The following is a 26,853-nucleotide window of genomic DNA, read 5'->3' on the forward strand; positions in this document are numbered from 1 at the left end:
GATACTAAATGTTAAGCCTGAAATGAAAAATTCTAACATTTCAGATTCAGAGTTTCTAGTCCCGGGTGTCATCACGAAAAGTTAAGAAGAAAAACAAAATCATTGCCATACCGAACGATGTAGAAAATTTGTTCAGAAGTAAAGATTTGTCTCAATCATTGGATACGACGTTTGACTCACTGGTATGATGATAAGTAGGTCAATCTGAGTCCCGAGTAGTCCTAAATCTTATCAAGCAATTTTCACGATGCCTCTCACTTGACAAATCAAGAGCGTAATATCCCTGATACGGCCTTCACTTCTTCTAGTAGTTCTTTTTTTCCTCCAAATTTATCAACGTGTCCTACTTTGCTTAGAAATTCTAAACACCAGTGAAAACTAATGGAAGCCTAAGGATGCGGTTGTCAGGAACGGAAGCAACGAATTCCACAGAGGATAGCAATTCTTCTTTTAACACATTGTTTTGGGTACCCAAACTTTTCCTAAACCTTATCATACAGTCAAAATGTTTCCATATTAGATTTTGGGAGATTGTCAAAATGGTAACAAATTGCGTTTAACCGAGGGTTACGTCGTTTTCACACTCAATTAACGAAACATTAGACACCAAACGACACAGCCAAAATCGACATTTTTAATCTGGAACACATTTCTACTTTCAAGAATGACCTTAGTTACACTGTATATATTTAAGTCCATTTTATTCCCAAATCATATAAAAAAGAGGGAGGGGGGGGGGAGGTGGGGGAAGATAGGAGAAGAAGATAAACAAGAAGGATACAGAATGAACCGGGAAAATAGTCTGATGATTGTAGTTAACGTTATGACCTTTTTTTCCATATCTGGCCTAAATCCTCATAGTCGAAACAGAACGTGCGAATTGTAAACTTTTTTACTATATACCCAGAACACTTCATGCTTGCTAAACCAAAAGTATATTGAGGTGTAAATGGTCATTAAATTTATAGAACCTAACAACGGTACTTTATCTCAGAAGTCTGAAGTCTTACTTGACCACTTCATGGTTTTATGTAACTGACCAACCATAAAAACGATATTTTATAACTTCCGACGAAACTGTTCAAATTCTTCAGCTCCTTCATTAATTGAAAAATGGCGGTTGTTCTAATAGGTGCAAATTTATGACATTTGTTCTGTCTTCAGATCAAGGTGACTTTTCACAACAACTAGATGACATTTGGCTAAATTCCCACGTACTATCGTTCAACTGAACGGTCATGAGGTCAATGATAAATGAGGAATACAGTACAATACAATACAATACAATACAAAACAATACAATACAATTCAATTCAATACAATACAATACACTACAATACAATACAATACAATACAATACAATGCAATACAATACAATACAATACAATACAATTCAATATTATCATTGTTTTCTCCGTAAGTTAAATTAGTAAAGTATCATGTAGGTTATCTCTGGAAATTCTGACGTACGTACATATTTCTGATACAATCGTCATATACATCATTTGTGTCATACTACATAAGTAGCTAATTTCAACGGACATCCGTTGTTGGTGAAAGTTTAATAACATTTTTTTATTTCTATTCTTACTTCCCTTTCTGTCTCTTTCTGGCAGTAGTTATTACCGTCGGTTTGTATTGCATTAACCTCTTCCGACGGTGCCTTCGAGGCATTAGTCTCCTGTACGACTCGCTGTATATTTGTGTTAACTTACACGAGAAATGAGGCATCAATCTTAAATGGTAGACTTGCACGACAAAGTATCAAACGTTTCCAATGGATTTAGTTATGTACTGTATCAGAAAGCAGGTCAAAATGTCTATTTTAGTTGGCACTCCTCACTTTACGAAATTACCGGAGGGTCTTACTTTCATTCGCTTTGGTTGAAAAAAAAAAAACTCTCTGAAATAGGGCAAGAAGTACCTTACTACTTTGGCGGAGGCTTCTAATGCATTAGGCTATTTTCTTTCTCTTTCCAAGATAAAGTTTGTGTAGTCTCACAAGTCAAAAGAAAGGTAGATAATACCATTAACTTTGGAAGCATTTATTCGACACCAAGTCATACTGCAATTAAATGTTGTAGATCCAGAAAATATATGATTCCGGTTGGTTACCCATTTATAGCCTACGCATCGCATCTTTAAAATATATATATTACGGAGTAAATAGTGGATATTTGCACTTAATGCATGTCTTGTTTATAGATGTTTGATATACCTATATAGGTTATGGCACTGTAAATAATTTACAATTCAATTCAATAGATAATGAAGTCCAAAATATTAAATACAGAGCTTGTGAAACCAAATATATTGATCCAACTTCAAGTTTCATAGCTTGTTCAGTTGTTGAAATATAGATCAAATAGGTTTATTTCCGCCTTACTCTGCAATATATATAAGTATATTGCTGTGTCGTTATCCCTTTAATGAAAGTGGTCGTTTTATGTGAAGCAGTATGAATAGGATATCCTCTTATCTAGCAACTCATGTTTACGTGTATTTTGTTTAAAGGTCATCGAAATTGGCAGTAACTGTATGCTAAAAATAGCGACCATTTTCCCAAAATATGGTACTTCCCTGGACGTTCTGACCCTTGACATTATTGCCAGACATTAAGGAATATTCCACTAGATAATAATTAAAGGTCTTTATGCGGAGGAAAATTGTGATGGATGCAAAATGCTGGTGAACTTCTTACCGCAAATGACAATTGACCGACATTCAGCATAATTGCAATCACTACTTGTTACTTTAAGTAATATGAAAGTCTATACTTTTCCTGTATTGTAGTAGTCGGTTCTCCAACACCGACACCCGGATGCAATTAATAGATGGCAGTAAACAGCCAACCTTAAAGTTTTGGTGTTAAGGAAAGATATACAGCTTCGTTTCCGTGAGAATATTTCACATAACATATGATATTTGCTCTTTTTTGTTTGTTACTAGTGCTGAAATGGTATGTATACATAATATATATATGTATATATATATATATATTTTTCCAAATATATATTATATATATTGGTTTCGCGAAGTGGAGCTTTTCCGGTGTAATAATGCTGTAATAATCTAACAAACCATATCCGATACAACAATAATCATATATTTTCTTGCTATGGGTGGAGCATCATATGTGTAATTAATGCAAGAATGCAAGCAAGTGAATTCAGATGCGTGAGCATATAACGAACTCCTTTAAGCGACTGTCACTAAATATGACGCCCATAGACAAAAACAAAATCCTTTTGAAAGAAAGCGGATGCCATTGCTTCAGATTACGGTAAATTATCTAATGATCTAATGTTCATGCACTTGAGGATACTTATCTGAATTTGTGGCCTCGATAGAGTTGCCATGGCTTTCTCTCATTGGGTGTTATTCTAGATTGTATTCGACTATTTCTGGAGTAAGGTTATATATTTATATGAAAATACGCTAGTTGTGCTTGAATTGACTAACCATTGAAGGCATTGGATGAGGTCCTAGGGGAAATCAACTAATGAAACTCATATTCTTACAATTTGGTACGTGACAAAATGAGAACTGTAGTGGGAGGTAATTCCCATCACACGTATTGAAGAATATCTGACATGGAATAATGTTTAAGATATCACATCACTCATGTTGCCATGTTGTGTATAGACTTTATATCCATAGGTCAGATCGATCCCGAGGGATACGATCATACCTATACGAACACTCTTGATAGTCCATATATGAAATTAAAGCTTAGGGCGAATTTCATTTTTGTAGTTTCAAAGCTTTTGTAAAACACGCAGTGAATTTGCGTTAAAAACAATACAATCTGATTGTCGAATAACTCAGCGTATGAAATGTGATGTACACAATTGATACTGTTGATATATAAAAGTTGTAATTCTAGGCATGACAAGTTTCAATTTTGGACTATCGAAATGTATGCATCTTTGTTTGCCAGTTTTCTAAAACAGAAAATCTAACCGCCTTTTGTTTTTCATTTGGTTGCACTTTATCAAGCTTAAATACTTTTCTCTACTACATGTTCTTGTATATTGGTAATCTTGGAAAGTTATCTCGTTCCTGTAATACTTCGTTGAAATGGTATAGTCCAATTGGAGATTTTTTTCAAAAGACCATTATGAGTTTCTCAACTTTTTTTCTCAAATTTGTAAAAATATTACAAAGTGTGCCAAGTAATGTTCAACAAAAGATTCAAATCATTGAAACACGTCTTCACCGTCTATACTCAATCCACTTAGTGGTTCATTCCCAAAACTTGAAATAATTTGGTCATTTACATAGACATTTTGGCAGATATTGCAGTCTAAAAGCATTATATTTGAGTTATATAATGATACGAGTCAAAACTGTAATACTCGTGGGTATTTGATGAACAAATTGATGAGACTTAGGTGCTTCAAAAGCCTATATACTGTACTGTTGAAGAACATTTCAAATCACAACAGAGTGATCTTTCAATAGTTTAAAAAAAAAAAACCGAAAGCAAAACAGGTTTCTGCGACTGCTTTTCTCCGAGTAACAATTTCACGCTTTGTTCACACTGAAGGTTATCTTCATCAATTTCATTTGCCGTGACCTTCAGGCTGGCTTGATTTGTCTTGTAAGTTATATGATGTTGTCCTTTAAACTAGCAATTAAATATGCCGTATGCATCGACTTCTAACTTAGCATGATTATGATTAAACAAGGTCAGACTGTTTACATTATTAGATATTAATCAATATATCTATATCTATATATACATACATATATATATATATATATTTATATTTATAGAGAGAGTTAGATATTTTTGAAGGTTTAAACATGGTCATTTACACCTGAAGCAAAGTAATACAAGAAATAGAACAAAAGGAAAAAATTGTGCCCGATTGAATAAGTTGTGTTCTTTCAATTGAAAAACATTTGTGTATTACCTCAAAAGTTAATGTTTGATTGATTTCTTCAAGGAGTGAATTCAAAATCTAAATCAATGACACTATAAAATATGGTTGGATCTAATGGAACAAACAACATTGACTGCTTTCGTTTAGGCAAGAAGCCATTTTTGTGGAAAACAAATATAAATCCTTGTTTTTAATTTGAGTAGCCCACTAAATACGTTTTTTTTCTATATCACCATCTTAATGTGTGCTTCTGTTTTGAAATATAGAATATGCATTTTTTTTTATAATAACATCGTCGTGTATATGTCAAAGCGTAATTCTGAGAGTTGAGCGGAAACCTGATCCCTACACTTAGTGACGAGATTTATGTATGTTTACTTTAAGCCACAATTATAATCGTGGACAAATTATTACCCCAATTGGGTCACCGGCTTAATTACAAACCAAATCACACATCTTCACAGTCAGCTTTAGCTAAACTAAGGAAAACAAATTGACAGTCTTGTTATAGTAATACCATTAAAAGACTTTGGGAACTATACATATAGATGCTTTATTCTTAAAAGAAAAACTTGTGAAGTAAAGTAATGACCAACCTCCATTCTAGGAACTGTTGTCCAAGTAAATACATCTTGCTCTGTCACAAATTGCACAATAGTCAATGTTGATTGGAAATGTTTTAGAAGGAAATATGTCGTTATTTCGGAATAACTTTCTGTGCGTAAAGTCCAAATCGCATAAAGCACATACTTATGCAGATGTCACTGTATGCCTTTTAAAAAATTCTCTGACAACAAATTTAATTCATAATTTGTTAAGTGTAGCGGCTAAACAAGGATTTTTTTTATAAAGGAGAGGATAATGTATTTAGGCAGATTCCATATTGTGTTGCTGTTGGGTGGAGGGGGGGGGGGGAAGGGTTTTACGCAGAAAGCAAATCAACATTCAAGTGGTGCAATATGAGGCGGTAGTTTAAGTTTATAATTATTTTCTAATCACAAGTTTGTCCTACTAACTGTTATAACTACTTTTGATTATTTGCGTAATGTTGAAGGAGAGGGGGTGGGGGGTGGTGGGGGTGTATACTCACATACCCTCGGGATCCTCGTCTGAAGAGCTCATACATTTTTAATGAAGTCACCATTAAGTATAACTTCATGAACATTTTATAAATAGTTCAATGTTGTCACGAACGAGAACCATGCAAACTGAAACATCAGGAGTTTACATTTGAAATGTCTCCGCATTGAATGAGGGATACCTATGTTCCCTACTGTTATTACGGACATAACAATGAACGATAAGCATGACCCTATTCACCCTATTCTACCATCACGTCAAAGTTGTCAATATATTATTTGTCATATGTTTATAACACGTTGAGACTTGCATAGGCAATGTTATCTGACATCTAATAAATAATTAGTTTTCAAATGACTCTATGAACTAAATTACAGTGCTGAGATTAAACTGCATGAATTATATAGGCCACTGCACATATTTATTGTTCGATAACGAATGAGAAGTAAAGTATGAATTGCAATATTGAAATTAAAGGGTTATTAAATAGCAACGTTTATTCGAGTTTTTGATAGCCCCTTTCATATTTCGTGCTTCCTATATATTTCGCAGAACACATACCGCATTCTGTTTGTCATATTGTGATGGTACAAATTTGATTTGAGGTATTTACAAAACAAAGTGGATATATATGATGAAGAATGAAGAACTCATAAGTTTTGAAATATAAACCTTTTGCTTTCTTTTTGTCTTTGCCAGGTGCCCAACTCTCCCTCAAGAACAATAAGCCAACGTATAAAGGACGAACTTATGGCCAAACTGCTAGATCTCCTCGGAAAAGTTGGTGACAACGCTGGTCCGTACGAGTACATTCCGCCCATGAACACTAGACCCGAGTTTTCCGACGATGACGCTGCCAGATTCGAAGAAGGAAACCTTTCCAAGAGGAGTAAAAGTCGTTACAACAACCGTTGGTGCAACCTGGTGGACATCTGGAAGGGTCAAGGTGGTTCCAATCACCGATGCCGTTAAAAAAGTACTAATACGATGGTTTACATAGTTATACATACTGTAGCAGAGAACAGCTGTCAGTTATCCGCTAAGTTGATTTTCACCATGTCCAGTCATGTCCAATGGCACAACTTGGCCTTATTTTTGTCTTTGGATGCTGATCATTGGATTTAAAGGTGGTGGGTCGTGTAGTCATGCGTGACGTCACACTGTACGGTGTCCACGATCGTAGAACACTCTATCTCCTGATACGTTGCACGAGGAAACCAGACTGGACTATATAAGTTGTCATATGCTAATTCATAGTTTAATTCACACCTGTCACCGCCACTAAAATATTCTTCCCTACACATTTTACCCCGTTATGAAATGAATAATCAGATTTAAGGATTGATTTAATTGAGAGAGAGAGAAAGAGAAAGAAAGCAACAGAAAGAGAAATATGCTTTAGCAATTATAAGAATAAAATCAAATTTCCACCCACACTAAACATGATGTGCCTTTGTGTATTTCAACATCGCATGATAGCATACCCTTATCGCGTAAGTATGCATTAGTGTGTACTGAAACATGGGTACATGGTCCAATTAGCATCCTCCGCAAAGACATAATTCAAACCAAAAAAAAAAAAATACGAATGAAAGAGAGAAGAACACCAAGGAATAAAGAAGAAGCAGATGGAAAGGAAAAAGACACAGGATAAAAGCACTTAATTGTAAATGTTAACATACGGCATATCTTAGCCTACACCTATTAGAAAAAAGGATGTGTTGTGACTCAATATAACCTAACTTATTGAAACTAACACGGCTAAAACAAAAACCATCTATTAAGCAAAGCCATTTTGATGATATATTCAAATATATTCGAATAAATAATGAGTATTCAAGATAAGTCTGTTCTCTTTCATTGGTCAATCTATAAAATGACCAACGTTAATTGGTAATTTGTTAAATGTGTCGGTACAATGTGTCACAAGACCGTGTAAGAATGGCAAATCAACCCCGGTTTGGTTTTAAGCTGCCTGGCTTAAGCTAACGTTTCGGGGCGTTAAGAGGAAAGAACATCATACGTTATAATGGTATCAGTAACAAGCCATATTTAATCAAATATTATAGTCACTATCATATCCTTGCTTTCAATCGAATTTATCTGCATTTGACTATGAAACGATTAATTATATGTTCGATTAACAACATAAACACTCATTGTATTGTCTTACATTGTCTTGAGATAACTTTCAAAGAATGATATAATGCAGTTACAAAATATTGAACTATTGAACAATTGATAGGTTCATTAGGTAGTCAACGATATATAAAACCTGTCAATAATTACCAGAAAAATGTCGTGGAGTAGCATATATTCGGTTCATTTGTTTCAACATGCACCTTTGCGGCGTATTTAAATATCTTAATACTCTGCAGGGACTGAGGTAAAATATGGAGATTTATTTAGCGGAAACCACGTCCGTCTACAGCAGCATTTTAATGTTAAGTCACTTGTTTGCACTTTGCATCTGTAAAAAAACGTTAACGAATACAAACTCAAGAGAGACAACAATGTACCTTGATTAATTTATCTTGTTACTTGAATGTAACTTGCATTTTTATTAGAACATTATATAAATCCTCAGATTAAACACAAACTGCTGCTTTATGACATTTGAATTTTTTCTTTGTTTTCGGATAATTTGAACAGTAAGAGCAATTCACATGAAATGAATACGATTGTTTCAATTGTTAATGTTATCTGTAAATGTTCATCTACCTAAGATGCTATAACAGTTATTGCATATTATATCGTAAAGATATTAAATAGCGTCATATCACATCGTTTTCATTGGATGATATGATATTGTACGTCAGATTCAGACATTTAAAGTATTTAGTGGAGTCTTATTATACTTGTTGTAAACCTTCTTGAATAAAACATAACATTACGAAAGACTGATCCTTCGCACAGATCGTTCTTACTGAGAAGGATAGGTTGTGTCAGCTATTTTGTTGTAATGTTATTGAAAAAGGACGTATCAGATTATTGTCCTCGCACATGTTGTATGGTATACCTCAACATTATATACAATGCTTATACTATTTTGTCAAAACACTCTATTATTTAACTCCATGTAACATGTTTATCTCTTAATTTCCTGAGGTAATATCGAAGTGGGTAGGAACCTTCTTTTCCAGATGCTATTTATGTAGAAAAATCCCTCGACTGGAGATTTTCATTTGCAATTTGTTATGATGTAGTACAATGGTGTCAACATTAAGGACCTTACTTCAGAATTGTTTGAAGTAATTTGTGAAAATAGCATTAAAAAACCTTGTCATTACAATAAGTAATTAAAAAAAAAAAACAGCATTTTATTCGTTGAAGAGTTATTGGACACGTATTACAAATTATGACCCACGCTAATAACAAATATCTATATCCCACAATGTCTCACTGTGATGGGTTGTATTTGGTAAGGTTTTTAGAGGCAGTGTACGCCGTTATGTTCTGTCATACATCATAAAGCATTTGATCTCGTGTTTAGAGACCGTTTGGTCGTAAAGTAAGTCTAGCTTCGATAAAACAAGGAAAAATCAATCTGATGCATACTTCATCTCTTTTCGATTTGTATATTAAGTTGATAGACATCTCTCAGCATACATACTACAAAAAATGGCATATCACAAAAAAAATTAATGTGACAACATGAAGTGTAAAATATGATATGCAATGTGAACTTATGTGAAAGTCAGGAAAATACAATATTTCTTATACTTTATATTACATCATATAAGTATTCGCTGGTTTGAAACAAAAATACAATTTCCCCCTCTGTTTAATATCTAGAGCCTGTCAGTCAAAATGCTCTATATCGGACCTCTATAGTATACATTTGTAATGATATCTTCTTGTGCCATGTATAGACAGCTTCATGAATAGAAAAAAACAACAGAATGTGAATTTTCATATTTTTTTCCTGTCGGTTTTGCCTGTTGTCTATATTCATCTGTGTAAGAACGAGAGGAACGGTGGGTGGACTTTGGTATGTTGATTTTTAGTTGGCGTGCAGGGGGGGGGGGGGGGGAGTGGGATTGGGGTCGATTTGTGGAAGAGTGAGCAGGAGGGACCATTTATCCCTCGCACCGGGACATGAAAGTACAGTATGGAAAACAGTATCTCATCTGGATGACATTTATGCCACGATCGTGAATATTCATGACAGACTTACGCCCATTGGTCCTTATAGCACTCAAGAAAGAGAAAGGTTGTATTTATTCATTCACTCATTGAAACATGTGTAAGCATTCAATTCGTGAAATTACTTGGGTTCAGTTGCACAATGATGTAGTTTCAAGCCACATTAACATCCCGTGACAATACACAGTTAAGAAGTTTCCTTTAAACGGTTTCGGCAATATTACCTTTGACTTTTACAAGAACTAATATTTTGAACAGATGACTAAAACACATGAACGCCCTTGGGTTAATTAGCATACGTGCAATATATGAAAAACTTAACTCGGTGATGTATCAATATCAATGTTACAAAGATGAAGATATCATGCATAATTATGTAAAACCTTTCAGCTAATCTCTCATGACTCTTGGCAGCAAAATATTTAGAAACAAGGAACTAAAAAGTACACGCAGCCAGTGTTACCTCCTGACGAACAGTAAAGTTTGGAATTTTGAAACGTTGGAATTTAGAGTGTTGAAAGAAAGCAAAAATCGAACACATATACAGTCGAGGGCGTAGTAAGTACTCTATGCATAAACATAAGTGTTATTGGCTGGTAAATAGCAACTTCTTATCACATATTGATATAAGAGGTGCCAAGGCTGCACAGTCTCAGTTGGATATCAGATCAGTTGGATAATAGTGCCAATGAGGATTAGTTGGTTAGTGCTAGTCTTTTAAGGAAATATGTCAACAAATGAATAAAATATGTACACTATATTGTGATTTCACACCTTTATAAATGTCCTTACTCTTAAAGTTCTAGTTTATGTAGTTTGGACGAAATATGAGCTGTTGGTTGATGAAAGCTAGTCAGGGTAAAATGGCGCTGGCACGAAGGAACGAGGATATATCAGAATTCGATGACTACTTCATGTCATAAACGTTTTTCCGTTTCTTTATAAAGTCAACCGGTTGAATCTTCCTTAAAAGGATGAAATTTTACATGTTTGTCATTAATTGTAGGACGTATACGCAAAGTTGAATTCTACGTGGAACTTATTTTAGAATCTGCAAGTACTAGGTTCTCCAATTGGTCGCTCTTCAATCCTTGAATGAGTGTTTCGCAACATTTTCTATAATGGCCTAACTAGTTTAGCTAATTTCCATTTAGAAGCAGCTAAGTGAATTTAACCCATATATGGATATTAGTTGAAATGAGGGATACCCAAATATATGAAATTACCGTGGTCAGACCCGATTACAATGCTAAAGTGCTTGTCCAAAGCTTAGTTACTATTTCACACAAAATTCAATCGACACTAAGTTCATAACAAAATACTCACTATTTTTAAACAAATGCATCTTCCTCTCTAGTAGATATATTTTATTATCTGTATAAGGGCCCCATAAGTTACGAAGTTAAGAAACGAAATTCCCACAAGTATATTCCTGGAGGCCACAATCCTTCCAATTATTCTAATATTTCGAGGGAAGAACAATTTGGTCCATGAATTACTTATTGAGACGATCGAACAATACGTGATGGCAACAATGAAGTATTTTTCTCTTTTTTTTTTCGATAGAAATGTCATTAGGCTTTTCTCTAGTGTATCGTACTTAGTCATTCTTCTGTTAAATAATTCATCAAGTGTTTCAGTGCAAACACATCAAGCAAGCATTAACAGAATAATATTTAAAGGATAAATCATGAAAGAGATCAAGATTGATTGCCAGCCATTTCGCTTGAACAAACACAATTTAACACATTACATTCCTCTGGGATGGACTGTCGGGACCCCCCCCCCAAAAAAAAGGGGGATATAACGAAATTCTAATTAGCTTAAAATCTGGATACACAAACTATAATAAGGCAAGGATTCAAAGGGCACCGAAAACCACGTTAAACCTTACAATACTTTAAAAGGGCCCTACGATACATTAAACAACAGTGATTTTTCACCTCATTATCAATACTTTCAGCGACGGGCCAAAGGTAAATCAAAATTTTCTTTGAAGAACAGCCACCTAACATAGAGACAGAGTACGAAACCCAGCAACTGAATCCAATCTGAAACCTCAGCACCCATATATTGAAACTGCAACCGTGCGATCATGACCGTCTTACGTCCAGTCGGGTATCACGACCTTTTTTTCTTCTTTTGGACTAAAGGGAATACCGTATTTCTAATTTGGAGCCATTTTCTGAACGACAAGGTTGTGTATAAACTGAAACCACATTGTATGTTCCGTTACACTAATCCTCGAACTCTCTAGAAAGAAACCAACTAACTGCCTAGTTGCCCGGGAAACATGCCGCATGTAAAATAGCATTGCATGTTGCACTAACGATTAGAAGTGTTCCTAGCTGTTCCCTTTTTTTGTCATGCATGCAGATGCCGTATAGGTATTCTGGAATTTGGTTTTCAAAAAAATATTCATCAAGTCAAAACAACATCAACGTTCACATTGTGTATATGACTTACTGAGCTTAATCTGCTAAAGGAACCACGTGATGTGACAAAATGACTAGAATAATAATAATAATATGAATAATAAAAAAAAAAAAAAAAAAAAAAAAAAAAAAAAAAAAAAATAATAATAATAATAATAATAATAATAATAATTATAATAATAATAATAATTAAAATAAAATAAAACTGTTAGCAAACTGCTTATCCACTAGAGAGCCTGTGTAATAGAATGTGTAAAAGTAAGTTGGCCTGACGTTTCGATCCTAGCAGGATCTTCTTCAGAGGCTAAATGACAAGTTACAGTAACAGAGGGGACAAAAACACGCACAGAATACAGACAGGTTAATGAGCACGGTGAACACAAAGAGTTGCGTTCACCGTGCTCATTAACCTGTCTGTATTCTGTGCGTGTTTTTGTCCCCTCTGTTACTGTAACTTGTCATTTAGCCTCTGAAGAAGATCCTGCTAGGATCGAAACGTCAGGCCAACTTACTTTTACACAATAATAATAATTATAATAATAATAATTTATATTATTTTCATTATTATAATAATAGTAAAATAATTCAACAAATAATCCGTTAACGACACACTAAGGATTGATACAAACCAACCCGTAGATGTTGATGATACTTTTAACAGCTTTCCTATATATAACCATAAAAGCATTTCCCAGTTTCAGAAGTAAAGAGAAAATGAGCATATCCTACAAGTCTTAACGGTTGACGAGTTTTATAAAGCATAAAAAAGCAAACCCATCTTAAATGAAATTACTTTAATACAACAAGCGGTATGATGTAAATTGTGTAAATAGTCTTCATGGAACGTTCCCGTATTGATCTTGTTCCGTAATCCTCACAAACTTAATAGAACAATTCACGGCATTCAAATTAAATTTTAAAAAGAAGATACTATTAATATAATACAAAACACCAAGTTTTAAATCAATTGCATTACCACGTCGAGTGATATCTAACATTGAATAACTCCCTTAAGCGCCATTTAATAATGAAGAAGGACGAACTAGGATATCACGTTGTGCATATTATCTAAAGTAGTTAGCGCGGTACTATTCAAACTAGATTGGATACCGTTTGATATAAATGGCATTAACCAACAATACGTACCTACATGCCTATGTAGTGTTGTTACGACTCACTTTGTTGATTAAGCTCCGTCTATCAGTATTGTGGACTACATTTTACATGTTCGAAAGTGCGCTGAAAGTGTTATAAAGTGCTTCAGCTCGTAAACACGAACATTGGACCGAATCCTGACGAAATTCAGCCTGTTCGCCGCCGAGTAGCAGTGATGACAACTAGGGTAGTTGCTAGTAATGGCGTTGGTACCAGTTCCACCAATACTACTTAACTCCTTTGCAGAATAAGCGTCATTCTTAAACTGATCCTCATCATGAGACGACCTTACTTATTTTAAGTTGGTAGGTCGCAAACGTAAACTTGTCGGTTCCAATGGCATAGAGCCATGCTTTATATCTACTTGGTTCCTTTTGTTGGTCAGAAATTGGGAAAACTCGCCTATGCTCGTGTTTTTGAAAGCCTATTTGTACAACCAAATACTTGGCACAACGACATTCCCACAGATAGTTATAGCGTGGGTATAGCATATGCCCAGCTGTGTTTACAAAACAAAATGAATGGATGATTTACACACTACAGGAGCTATGAATACTTATGAAAGTATCCGTCGTTGAAACTGATAACGACTTTGACATCAATTTGCAATCGTTACTTAAAAATACGGATTCTAAGTTACACTGTAAAAAGTGTCTGGTGATGTAACAGCTTTAAACTGTTCACCGACTAAAATTAATTTTGTTGTTAACAAAGTTTGTTGTCCATTTACAAAAAGGTAACAACATTTGTAAAACTTCATAAGTATACATAAACTACACTCTCGGAACAAAACATGAGGCTCGATCCAAGTTTTCATTGTGCGGCAGAAGTTGCTACCCTAAATCTTGGATCATAAAACGAGAATCGGATTTCGTACGTTGTTAGAATTAAATGATAATAATGGCATATACGTTTAGTCTTATGCAATCAACGAGTCTTTGACCGAAATAGTAAAGTTAACGACTGTGTTGCAAAGTTGTAGATGACCTTTGTACACTACAGTGCAGTGATGCTGACCGCGCGCACCGAAGTCTCTGTAATTACGGTAAATTGTCATCATTTCAAAGCTTTTCAGTTTTATTTTAATCAAACGTGAGTGCAACTAGTGGTTTGAGTCATATCTAACTACTTTTTATTGACGTAAGGGTTATATTAAACGTTCTTTGTTTGGAAATAAGCAAAGCAGGTAGGCTAGGCTTACAGCACAGCTCGCTGTCGGTTCATTGTGTGCAGGTTAGCATGAGATGCTACGGCAGTGCAGTATGTTAGGCTAGCATATGCGATCGCTTACATCTAGCATATCGTCGTAGCTGTTTTGACAATCATACCAAACATAAGCTTACATTCAGTTTCGTTTCGATTGGCTATGTTATAACGAGGCCCCAGTAGACACTGATCTCTAATCAGTGTCTAGGCCTTGCTATATAGCATTATAGATTATCTTAACAAACTTCTTGATAGTACTTTCAGTTTGAAGCCACCGATCGGCATTAAATCTTGGGGAGTCGTGAAGACCTCTATGGCACGCCAGATGGTAAACTTCAGAAAAAGGCAATCTAGGCAAGGTTTGTGGTCAATAAATTGTGTTCATTGACCAATACTAGTAGGTCTATCACTTATAAAGCAAGATTTGTGACTAAAAACCATTACCGATCAATAAAACCAGGTTTTCTAGTCTGATAAATCACGTTTATCCAGTCAAAAATCGGAATTATCTAACATCTCTGCTAATTTTTTTTCGCGTTGAACTTTGAAAACTATAGTATCGGTCGGAATTTTTTTTTTATTCCTTGCCGAAGGCTAATGGATGCCCTGTATGCGATGGGGATGGTCGGTGTATGTGTGCGCATATGTATGTGAAGCCTTGGCTTATAGACACGATATCTCAAGAACCAAAGTTGCTTGAACTTCAAACTTGATATGTAGGTATATCCCTTGGCGAGTAGATGATCCCTATTGTCAGTAAATAGATGTGTTTGTACTTCCATCATGTTACAACAAGTAAATTGGGTTAGGCTTCTTCAACTACCTAATCCAGGCATATTTGTCAGGATATTGTAAGGCTTAATTAACTATCATTATTACTAATAGTTATTAATTTTATTATTATTTGTTTTCAGTGGGAGAGGGCAAATATGGTAAATGAAATATTAAAATAAAAATTCCTAAAGGAAATTCTTTGTAAATGTGAATTGTGAGTATTGGGAGCAAGATTTGTGTCAGGCAAAGCCTACCTCCTAGCCGCCCCCCCCCCCTCCAGAACTGCGCCTGAGTTACTAAGCCCATGTTTATGTCATGAAGAGTTGCTGCATGTACTGTTTTATGCCATACCAACCTAATATCAGCACGGATGTGGTGAGTGTTGGTGTTATGAATTATGCAAAGCTGTAACCTACTTCCACTATTAACTGTCAATATATGTAACCAAAAATGTTTTTTTGATTTTCTTTCATAGGACAGGCTTTAGCTAGACATGAGATCAGGGGCATCGGATATGTAATGTGTTGTCGGAGAGCCTAACGCATATCTCAAAGGTTTTTAATTTCCATATGTTTTTACTCTCTTGCACATGGTTACTTCTTCATGTGTTGTTCATTATGATACTTCTGCTAGAAAGCTGTGTCAATACAGGGGTAATACAGGCTTCTTCAAAATCAACCAAATTACCAAGTTACGTATCCTGAGGAAAATTGCAAAATAATGTTTGCAAGTAACTCAACTTTGAAAAGTAACTTCTACCGAGACCATATGGAGAAGATAGAATTGAAATACACCAAAGATTATGTAATAGACTGTTTGATGTACAAATGCATTGCAAATTACAGTTTTGCAGACACTTCCTCTAATTTCGCAGATTTAAAAAAAAATCATCTTGTAGAGCATCTAGAAATTGGTTTCGAAGTATTTTGTTCATTTGAAAATTGCACAAACAAATTCTCCTCCAGAAATACTTTAAGATGTTATCATATCTCCAGGAACCATCAATCTACAGTTGATAACTTTACTGAGACTGCAACAGTTGCAGGAAGCCCCGCATGTAAACTACTTCAAAATAGACATGATGAAGATATTGCTAACCACAACAATTACCATATGATAATGATTCTGAAAATATTGCACTGTTGTACTTAAATCTCCACGCAAAATTTCTTGTTCAATATTCTACTTTGCAGTATATAATTGAAAACATAGGGATATCAGCGGTTTGATATCAACGAAAAAGAAACCCAAAACCATTGTGTGATCTGAGTGAAGAATGGCCTTTTGTTTTTCTGACACCCTTCCTAATTGAAAACCCATTTCTATGAGCTTACACGCATTTCTTGTAAAACGTTTCAGACCAACTTGACAAAGAAAGTGGACCCACCCCCTCTAGTATGTCTTTGTGATACAAAACAGGGCAAAAAGGGAACAGAAGATGGAAAAGGCAAAAGAGTCTGAACAAATGGAGCAGTGTTTCACCCTCGCAGCAGTGTTTATCCCAATGTAAATATTTTGGAGAAGACAAAGATGATGATGTTCAAAGAAGTAGAGGTATATGTACCCATTTTTAACAGCTAGTCCTGGCTAAATTGGTGCGATATTTGCATTTCTTATGCTAGGAATTTTTACATTATAATCGCCACTAAAATAAGGAATTTGGTGAAATAGGAAGTTTGATTGCAGAGGCATTTTGTAAATTAAAGAGCAGAAAATATGAGTTTGATGATTGGTACATTACAAACACTATTGACCTCTAGAAATTCATCCAGAGTGCAAGAGTTACCTTTGCAGGTTACGCTTGCGTATGTTATAATAAAAGACATTGCTTTTAAAATGATAATCCATGAATCAATATACTAAAAGATATTAATCAAAAATGCTTTTGTTCTTGTGTATCAGTGGCAATCCATTTCTAAGAAATAGAATGGCAATAACAGTCGATCGGGAGCCTCTCCTCTGTATCTTACACCCATTATTGCTGCGTTGAAGATGTTGTTCATGAGCTATTATGTCTTCAACATATGCTATCACACAGAGGTTGAAGCAACCATGGAAACATTAATATTTTTAATATCACCAGCTTTGCTTGTTGTCATGCACCACAAGTTGTGGCAGCCTACACCAGTTGATTGTCATATCGAAGACAAAATTCATGTTGATACCCTAAAAGTATTTTTATAATTTTTAGTATAATTTTTGATAAGTTTTAAAATACCAACATATAACCACAAACCCATTTTAGCCCAACAGATTAATACTATAGATGTTGTACATAATTTCAACTGCAGAGATATTTGGAAACCTCATGTGTGGGTAGGACTAAAGTAGTTTATAAGGATATTCCCTCTTATTATTATTATTGTTGTTTTTATTATTATTATTATGATTATTATTATTGTAATTATTATTGCCATTATGTTTGTTAGGGTGGGGGGTTGGTGTAAAAGTTATTCAACTTTTATGAACATGAAGCACCGAGTGTGATGCACAAAAATTCACCGACAGCCATTGCAGTGGCATTAATATGTCTTCACAACGTTAAATAGCACATTTATACACTGACCCCACAAACTGTTGTATTCAGAGAGCAAGCCAGCATAAGATATGACCTCATCAAATGACAGCTTTAATCTTCATTAACTTCTGATTGGTAGGTAGCCAGACCAGGCTTGGGCGGATACTCCCCTTCCTCTGCTGTTACAGGAACTGTGTGGATTTTTTTTTACTAATTTAGGTAATTAATTTTACCAAAGTTTGAATGAATTGAGTTTTTAAACACAATGGTGCTTTCGGTGAACAATGATAGATTGGGTGTATGTAACCTTTTTTTTTAAATTATCCCCTACATATGTCGGTTCGAGATTGATCCAGGAAGAGGCTCCGAGGCAAAGAAATCACACAGATGGAGTATCAAGCCAAAAGTCACTTCACTTTGTGAGCGGATGTACAGAATAAGATATGCAACACATGTGGTTCTACTCTGCGCTATCTGCAACTGGATTGACAAAGGGTTCAATGTGTTATTGATCTTGAGGACGTGTAAAAAGTTCAGCCACATTAGCCAAAAGTATTAAATTATACTTCAGTTAACTGCGTTTCAAATTTTGCTTACTGCCTTTTACCCTTTATTGTTTTGTTTATTGATTCCTCCATTTCAAGATTCATGTTCCAATGTTACTTTAGTTGACTTTTAACATACTCAATAAACAATAATGTTATCTGTGTCCTTAATAAGTCTTTCAACCAAGCATTTTTATTTTCTCAAATAAAAGTATGAGTCTGTTCAGAACAAATTCCATAGCTTTCCAGTACAAATTGATTTTTTTCAATAATATAAAAAAGATCCCAAGGTTTAGCAATAACAAGTAGATGTTCTGATTGTTATGTACCCCCACATGTTGAAAAGGGTTAGGTTGACCAGCATTACAATGGAAGTTCCACCACTGTGACATTGACCATCGATCCAAATATTTTCTTTTTCTTTCTAGGGTATTACGAGATATATATATTTTTTCAACGCATTGGTAATCAAATTCACACTTTATCCCTCTTGTGGAATGATATCTAAACGTTTGTGTAACAAAAAAATGCAAGCTTAGAAACTGTGTTAAAACTGTACACGTTAGTGAACTATTATATTGTTACATTTGTTGTTTGCCGTGCTAATTCCACATTTACTGTATATGTTATCTTAAAAGTCGGAGAAAGTCGCTACTCAACTGAAATATCAAGAGAGAAATGCTCAAGAAATAATTCAGTAGGTGCTCTCAAATATGATAATTCATACTTCACATATCATTTTAGCAGTATTCACTATCAGTGCACAGTATAACTTTAAGATTCCCTTTTTTAAAGTAGCATAGTCGAATGGATATTCAATTTCGTTCGTAATAGCGTGAGTAAAATTTTTCAATAAAAGCACACTCATATACCCAACTTACTTCATCGCCATTTTTCTTCTGCATGTCATATTTAACATTCATACCGCATGATAGACTTTGAGGGCTCCGAAGAACGTGCAGATAAAGATAAAGAACTGCAAACACGAAACGGAGCGAGACGGAAAAAAAACTAAGCAAAATCAGCAGTTTTAATTACGTTAATGGGTGATCTCAAAATAGGATTTTCTTGCCTATAGCTGATCGGATTGTTTTCGACATTTTAGATGACTCTAACGTTAATTATAAGCCCATCGGCCTCAAACAAAGCGGTTAGATCACTTTTCACAAATTAAAACATTGCCAACTGTTTCAACCCCCGAATATCTGCTTGCACTTTTGATGCGACTTGACCAAGTTACCGGTGGGTTGTGGTAGAGTGCGTTTAGTTCGGGTTAAAGTGTCGAAGGCACGAATTTCCTCTTGATCGCCACAGATGCTAGTTTTATGCGAGGCGCCACGTGGCTTGCTTGTTGTAAGGCCCCGGCGCAGCCGGTTGGACACCTTGACTTTGGTGACAATCGGTGTTCCAGTCCTGCTCCCTGAGGGGCAGGAGGGGGGGGGGATCTTCTTCTGGTGGTCAACAAGTCTTCAAGTTTCATTAAAAGCGACCAACTTAAATGAACTCATTTTAATTAACTTTCGCTACGAGCAATTCGTTTAATATCGTGAGTTTGTTTGTACTAGCTTACGTTGGAGGGGGCAGAGTGATAATAAGCACTGCCAAGAAGACACATTGATTCCCACATAAAGGCAAAATGATTATTCAGACGGCGTGCGTAAAGAAGCTAACGCATTTCTTCAATCAATGACATTACTTTAAATACGTCTTGGGATGACAACTACCACCCCCTTTGAGTAGTAACAACCCAGCCTTTCGCCTTACCAACCTATAATTTTTGCATAGCTTTCGTGAGTACATTCCCCATCACAGCTCTTAGGCCAATATGACCTGCTACCAACATGCACCGACTTGAAAATGCAACCGTTTTCTGGCTCACCCATAGAGAGAAATCGACGCCCGCCCATCAACCCATGTATCGCTGTAAAGGTCATCGGTCAGAATAGTCAAAAAGTTGAATCTATCCAGGTTTTCACCCTAGTTACGTCATCACTGCCGATTGGAGACCAGAAACAATGCAGTATGTACACCATCATATCAGTTGTGTTTCAACTCCACTAGAGAAGAAATTATGAAGAAGTATTTGTAGACTATTGTAGACTAATAAAATAACTTCACAGTGTTTTGCTTTTCCGCCATTAGACACATTCTGGTTTTACATAATTTGATTTTTTAAATAACTCATTACTAATATGATTATGTTGTTAAATTCGTATTCGTTTGTACATATCGATCGTATCCGGTGTTTTGTTTATACTTATTTGTATTCGATATATCATAGCTATCCTGCGTGGGAAATCAATATTTCAAGCTGTTTATAACATCGGCCTACACGAGAAAAATCGCTTGTAATAAATTCGATCCTGCCTCGTAAAACCTGACAGGTATTTCATGCATCTCAAATCAAGGGATTCATAAACACCTAACAGTCGAATCCTTTAGCACAAATTGGAACTTTAACAGACAGCTATTTTCGTATTTTTTTGACGCAATAAATAACAATGTTAAATAAACGCATGCGCATTGCGAGAGGCCTCAGTACTTCATTCAGAGCACGCAATATGGTTCACACAAAGGTTACAGTCACTTTCAGTGCGATGTTTGTGGGCGTTTGTAACAAGACTAAGAGTTGGTGGGTGGATGGCGGGAATTTATTCTAATATGGGTTAAGAAGCCCACGTTTCAATTCAGTTGTATCTAAAAGAATTCAAACAAAAGTCTTAGAAACGCTATCAAGAGGTGCCAACGATGTAAATTTCATGTTATTAATATATCAGCATAGCAAGAGAAGAAACATACGTGTTAAGTGTATACTGTCTTGTTAGCATCTTTATTAACTTAGACAAACGGTGCATTGGTCTATGAATTTATTCACCACACGGTTGAAGAAAACAACATTATGTGAGACAACCTGGATGGAAAAGTAATGGAAAAGTACCATACGGATACGGCTGTCCTTATTGAATGCCATCCTTTGGGGCAACATAATAATAGAATATATGAACATGTATGCTATATTTCTCTTTCTCCACACCTGTATACCTGCATATCCCAAACAAATTCAGGAATAATGGGGGCACTGCAACTTTCTCCTAACATGGCCAAAGCTTGGTAGAGGTCAGATAAACTCTTAACGGTCCAAATACAACACGGACACTTTTTTAATAACGTCTTACAAAATTTAAAATGCTTAAAGTCTAATTCTGTTCGTATTTTGTGGAACTAAACATCTTTAAAGGAAAGTCACATCTTGTTGAAGAGTCTGTGGTATTGGCACGTGAAAAGCATATCGCCCAATCATTGGCTCATCGAGAATAGTATGATTAATTTTAATATATTTGCATTAAGTTACATAAAACATAAGTAATTTATTAATCGCCGAACTGTTGAAAAGTTGCATTACTCTGTCAGTTTGCAGTTTGTTTTCCTTCTCCAATAAATGTGAAGATGTCTTGTTTTGAATCTGTTTCAGAACACGATGGGTTATGAATACATAGGAATGTATTAATCGCAAGTTTCAGCAGTCATTACAATATCACTGACACCTTTTTACATTGTTAAACTGCATGAAGATCGTCATATCGTATACTGAAGAGAAATCCATGCAAAGCTACCGCAAATTAGCAAAAACTCATATATGTCTTTATAAGCCTATCTATAGCCTATATAACAACAACGTTGCTATAAGGAGGAACATCAATGAAAAAAATTAACGATAACAGTTACTATTATTTATAAACATTTTACAAAACTATTTTCCTGGAGGCTTTTTCACCTCTCCAAATGAATACCAAACGTCTCAAGATTAAATTTAACAATTAACATTCTCAACGAACCAAGGTTCTCTAAAGAAGGCAGAATAGCAACTGTCACAATTTGACAACGGTTTGACCATTTTAACAATATGTATATGTATATATATATATTTATATATATATATATATATATATATATATATATATATAATTATATATATATATATAGATAAATATATAAATATATATATTTATATACATATATATATAGTGATATATATAGCCTATATATATATATAGGCTATATATATCACTATATATATATGTATATAAATATATATATTTATATACATATATATATATAGTGATATATATATATATATATATATATATATATATTTATATATTTATCTATATATATATATATATATATATATAGGCTATATATATATATATATATATATATATATATATATATATATAGAGGGGATCATTTGACTTCTTTGACAGTTCTGGAATCAAAACATAAGATATACATTGAACGCATCAAGATAACGCAACAAGTGGATTGGGCTGATCAAATGTGAACAGCTAGTCGTCTACTGACTGGCCATTTAAACTCTACAAAGAAGCCACAAAAGATCCCATATCGTCATGAGAGCGTCTTCTTTACTAAAAGGATGCTCAGATTTGAAGCAAATAAGGAAGCAGTACAGTGGTTTACGGTCTAAGCTACGTTTCATTCAGCTAGGGACATTTACTGTACTACTAACAAACATGAATATTGCAAATTTTCCAGACTTCGGAGAGTGACGTCATGTTTTACGCTATAACGATGACGGCGTTCATGACGACGTCTGAAAAGTAAACTCCGAACCTAGAGTTTAAAATAAGTTAATAACTACTCACGATTCGGGGTTGAATTCATTGTTTTAATAGGGAGGGAGAAGGTTGGCGTGTTGAGAGTGATTTCGAGATAAAGTAGCATTTATGAGACCTCTGTGACTGGCCGAGCAACGCATAGAAAAGTAGGCCTACACCAGTCCAAGCGAGTCAAAGGGGTGATGCCTTCACACCCTCCCCCAGTATGTATGCCCTTCCAAGCTCAACAAACACGAGCACCCTAGCATAGATCTCAGTTAATGAAAAAGACATTGAATTCTTCTGACTTCTTTTCCTTTAGAACATTTTGTAAACTATTAGAAGCACTTTTTTTTTGGTCCTGCCAAAAGATTTGAGTATGTACATAAATTTGACAGTCGCTAGAGAAAAATCGATTTCCTCCTCTAAAACTAAAGGAAACTATCAAATTAAATTGAACTTATGGTAAGTGAATTCATTTATTGTGAATAGGAGGTTCTGTGCAAGAGACGAGCAATTCTTGTAACAAAACATTCATGGGAAATTCTGAAGTGAAACGAAATAAGGCCCGTCGCGACAAGAAATATGATTCGAGTTATTAAAATCGAACTTTTCCATTAATTTAGTTTTTAAGAACTAAAAAGAGACAAACAATTTTAAAAGGAAATGAATGTGTTTAGATTTGAATACTTAAATTCCTAGATTTACTGTTCCATTGTAGGTCATTATTGCTTAAATTATACATTCTGTAATAGAGGAAGATTGGCAAGGCTATAGTACAGTTCTTCTTTTTCTGGTATTGCGATGTACGTACACGAAGACCATAGAGAATACAAATAGGTGTTCCCTCATATAAGCTAGTGTAAACATTGCAGAACTGTAGACAGGAAACGGCAAGCTAGCAAAAGAACAAGAGAGAAGGCAAATGAATACGAATAAACACAAAGTGGGGGCGCTATGACTATTTCCATTTTACGCTCGTTCCCTATTGCTGCTAGCGACTGCATGTTAGAATAAATGTAACTTGAACAGCTGGTTAGCCGGGATAGAGGAAAGTCAAAAAATATTCCGATGTATTTCTAGACTCATGCATGTTTACATTTAGCAGTGTGATATCTTTAGCGTCCTATCACGTGTATGACAAGCAAAATGCTCTTAAATCGAAGAACATGGATTATCGGTAGAAAAACCATGTTTATCTACTGATAAACCATGTTTATCACTCGATAATCCATGTTTATCGACGTACAAACATGATTATTGCCAGATAAACATATTTTTCCGTGAGAAACATGGTTTTTCGAACCATAAACATGAATTTTCAGTTGATATTCCAAGTTTTTTTTCTCGATTATCCAAGTTTATCGCTCTAAAATCCATGTTTATTGGCGATAAATCATGTTTATCGCACGAAAATCTATGTTTTGTAAACAGATAGACAGTATTTCTTGTCGATAAACCCTTTTATCGCTGATTAACCACGTTTTTCGACCGATAAACCATGTTTATTGCCGAAAATACATGTTTATTTGCCAATGGCAAATTCATTGGAGATAAATGAAACTGATGTAAATTTACCGGAACTACTTCCAAACCTCTACAAGTTATATTAAAGTATGTGATTTGGTTCCGAAGCCGCACGTGGACGAGCCGTACCAAAACTTCATTATGCCCCGGCCCTATCTATAATGACGAACAATGAAATATGGTCCCTGTTACCAATGTGAGATTTCATTTTGTGCTCAGGGTACACTAAGCCTGCCCGTTGCCGATAATTATTCCGCACTTGTGTATGTGCGGGACCATAGCTATGTTCCTACGCGATAAACATGGCAGTAGTTAAATACTTCATGCAACGTATCTCCCGTTCCTTTTCCCATGTCACTGTTGGAAATCATTTCAACAATTTTACAATTGGCTGAATAATAAATCCAAACTTATACAAATTTATACATTAGATAAAATAAGCACACTAAAAATCCTCCAAAGGTTTACAAAGTTAGCTTAGAATGTGTTGCTACATTGATATATGAAATCATCACGGTTGAAATACTCCGTTTATTTGAAAACTATATTTATCAATTTATTTCAATTAAAGTTGTACAACCACAATTCATAAAAGTTAAGACACGTAACAGTGACGTAAAACCTTCTGACGTCATTTAAATGGCGTTAACAATAAATTTCGACTAACTGGAAATACAAGAAAAAACCTTGGAAGTAAATTAAGCAATAAGTTTATAATAAGATTTAGTAAATCATGAAAACGGCATCAAATCAATTATTTTGAAACTTACGAAGCGTCGATTTTCACTAGTAAATGTCAAAAATGTCTCTCGGTTTAGGAGACACACCACTATTTTTCGTAGGGGGGTGGGCGGCTAAAATGTTAAGTTACCCTGGGAGAGGGGGATGAGAATAGAGGTATGACAAGAATGGAATGAGTAGAGGGGTTTTCCTCCGGTTAAGATATTTAGTGAAACTAAAGTTTGTTTAGAATGCAAATATCTGTGCTATATTTTGCAAACTGTTTGAGAAGTTTCATTTGTTATGCTGAACCAGCAATTCAAATGATTAACTACCACGCCTACATATAGTTTGTGCGTTTTGTCAAATTTACTGCTGTTGGTGTATTGAGTAATCGTCATATCGTGAAAACAGTAAAAGTGAATAAGATATGGTCAATTAGATATTTGTCAATAATAAAAAAGTTGAAAAATATTTCTGTGAAAGACTCTACAGCTTCGAATGACTTATGTGTCAAGCGATTGTTAAAAAGTTCACGCAAACGCTGTAACATGTGCTCAAAATAGGCCTGTATGGTGACTTTATCTCTGAAATACTATTACCAAATGTGTATTTACTATTGTCCCAAATGAATAAAGTACGAATAGTTACGATACGAATTGTCTTGTACATTAAGGGTATTAAGGCAGATAAGGTTGTTGACTGACAGGACAATATGTTGTTGAGCTGGTTCCCTGCTTGGTTGGTTGACCTGCATCCTGGTGTTATGTGTTTGCGGTTGTTAAAGGTGATGTAAATTGCGGTTGCTTCTCCTCCTTGTTGTTGTTGTCTATTTCTGTAAAGGTAATGTTCTCCTGAATGCGATGATGATTCCTCTGGTGTCTGTAGGTCGCTTGGTGATGATGTGAAAATCTGACAAATATGGCTGGCGGCTGTGAAATGTTTCGTTGAAGAATGCTATGTTGATATTCGTGTTGTTCTTGTAGTCCTGTACTTCTTGTAGTTTATTGTTGATGGAGTTGGCGTTGGAATCCATTATACTCAGTTGGTGGGCCATTTACTTCAGCTTCTTCTCTTTCCTCAAGTTGGTTGGTGATATAGTTTCCATGGAGCGACGTCTAAGGGCTATCTGGAAATCACTGCCTTCTAGGTTTAGACCCATGTGCTTCTTCAATTTGGTGGAGATGGTGGTGATTATGTTCTTGTCACTGAAAATGGATGACCGGCTGATGGGCGGAAGTA

General features: G+C 35.1%; 1 protein-coding gene across 1 annotated transcript in view; it reads left to right on the forward strand.

Moving 5' to 3' along the window:
• The window catches only part of LOC139975972 (uncharacterized), a 49,197-nt gene extending 39,313 nt beyond the window's left edge, over positions 1 to 9,884 (forward strand). The window contains exon 2 of the mRNA XM_071984291.1: positions 6,669 to 9,884. Coding sequence (XP_071840392.1) covers positions 6,669 to 6,941 — 273 coding nt within the window. The 3' untranslated portion in view covers positions 6,942 to 9,884. The remainder of the gene's footprint in view (positions 1 to 6,668) is intronic.
• Positions 9,885 to 26,853: the final 16,969 nt, after the last annotated feature.

The sequence above is a fragment of the Apostichopus japonicus genome, chromosome 11 (assembly GCF_037975245.1).
Source record: "Apostichopus japonicus isolate 1M-3 chromosome 11, ASM3797524v1, whole genome shotgun sequence".
Lineage (NCBI taxonomy): Eukaryota > Metazoa > Echinodermata > Holothuroidea > Aspidochirotida > Stichopodidae > Apostichopus > Apostichopus japonicus.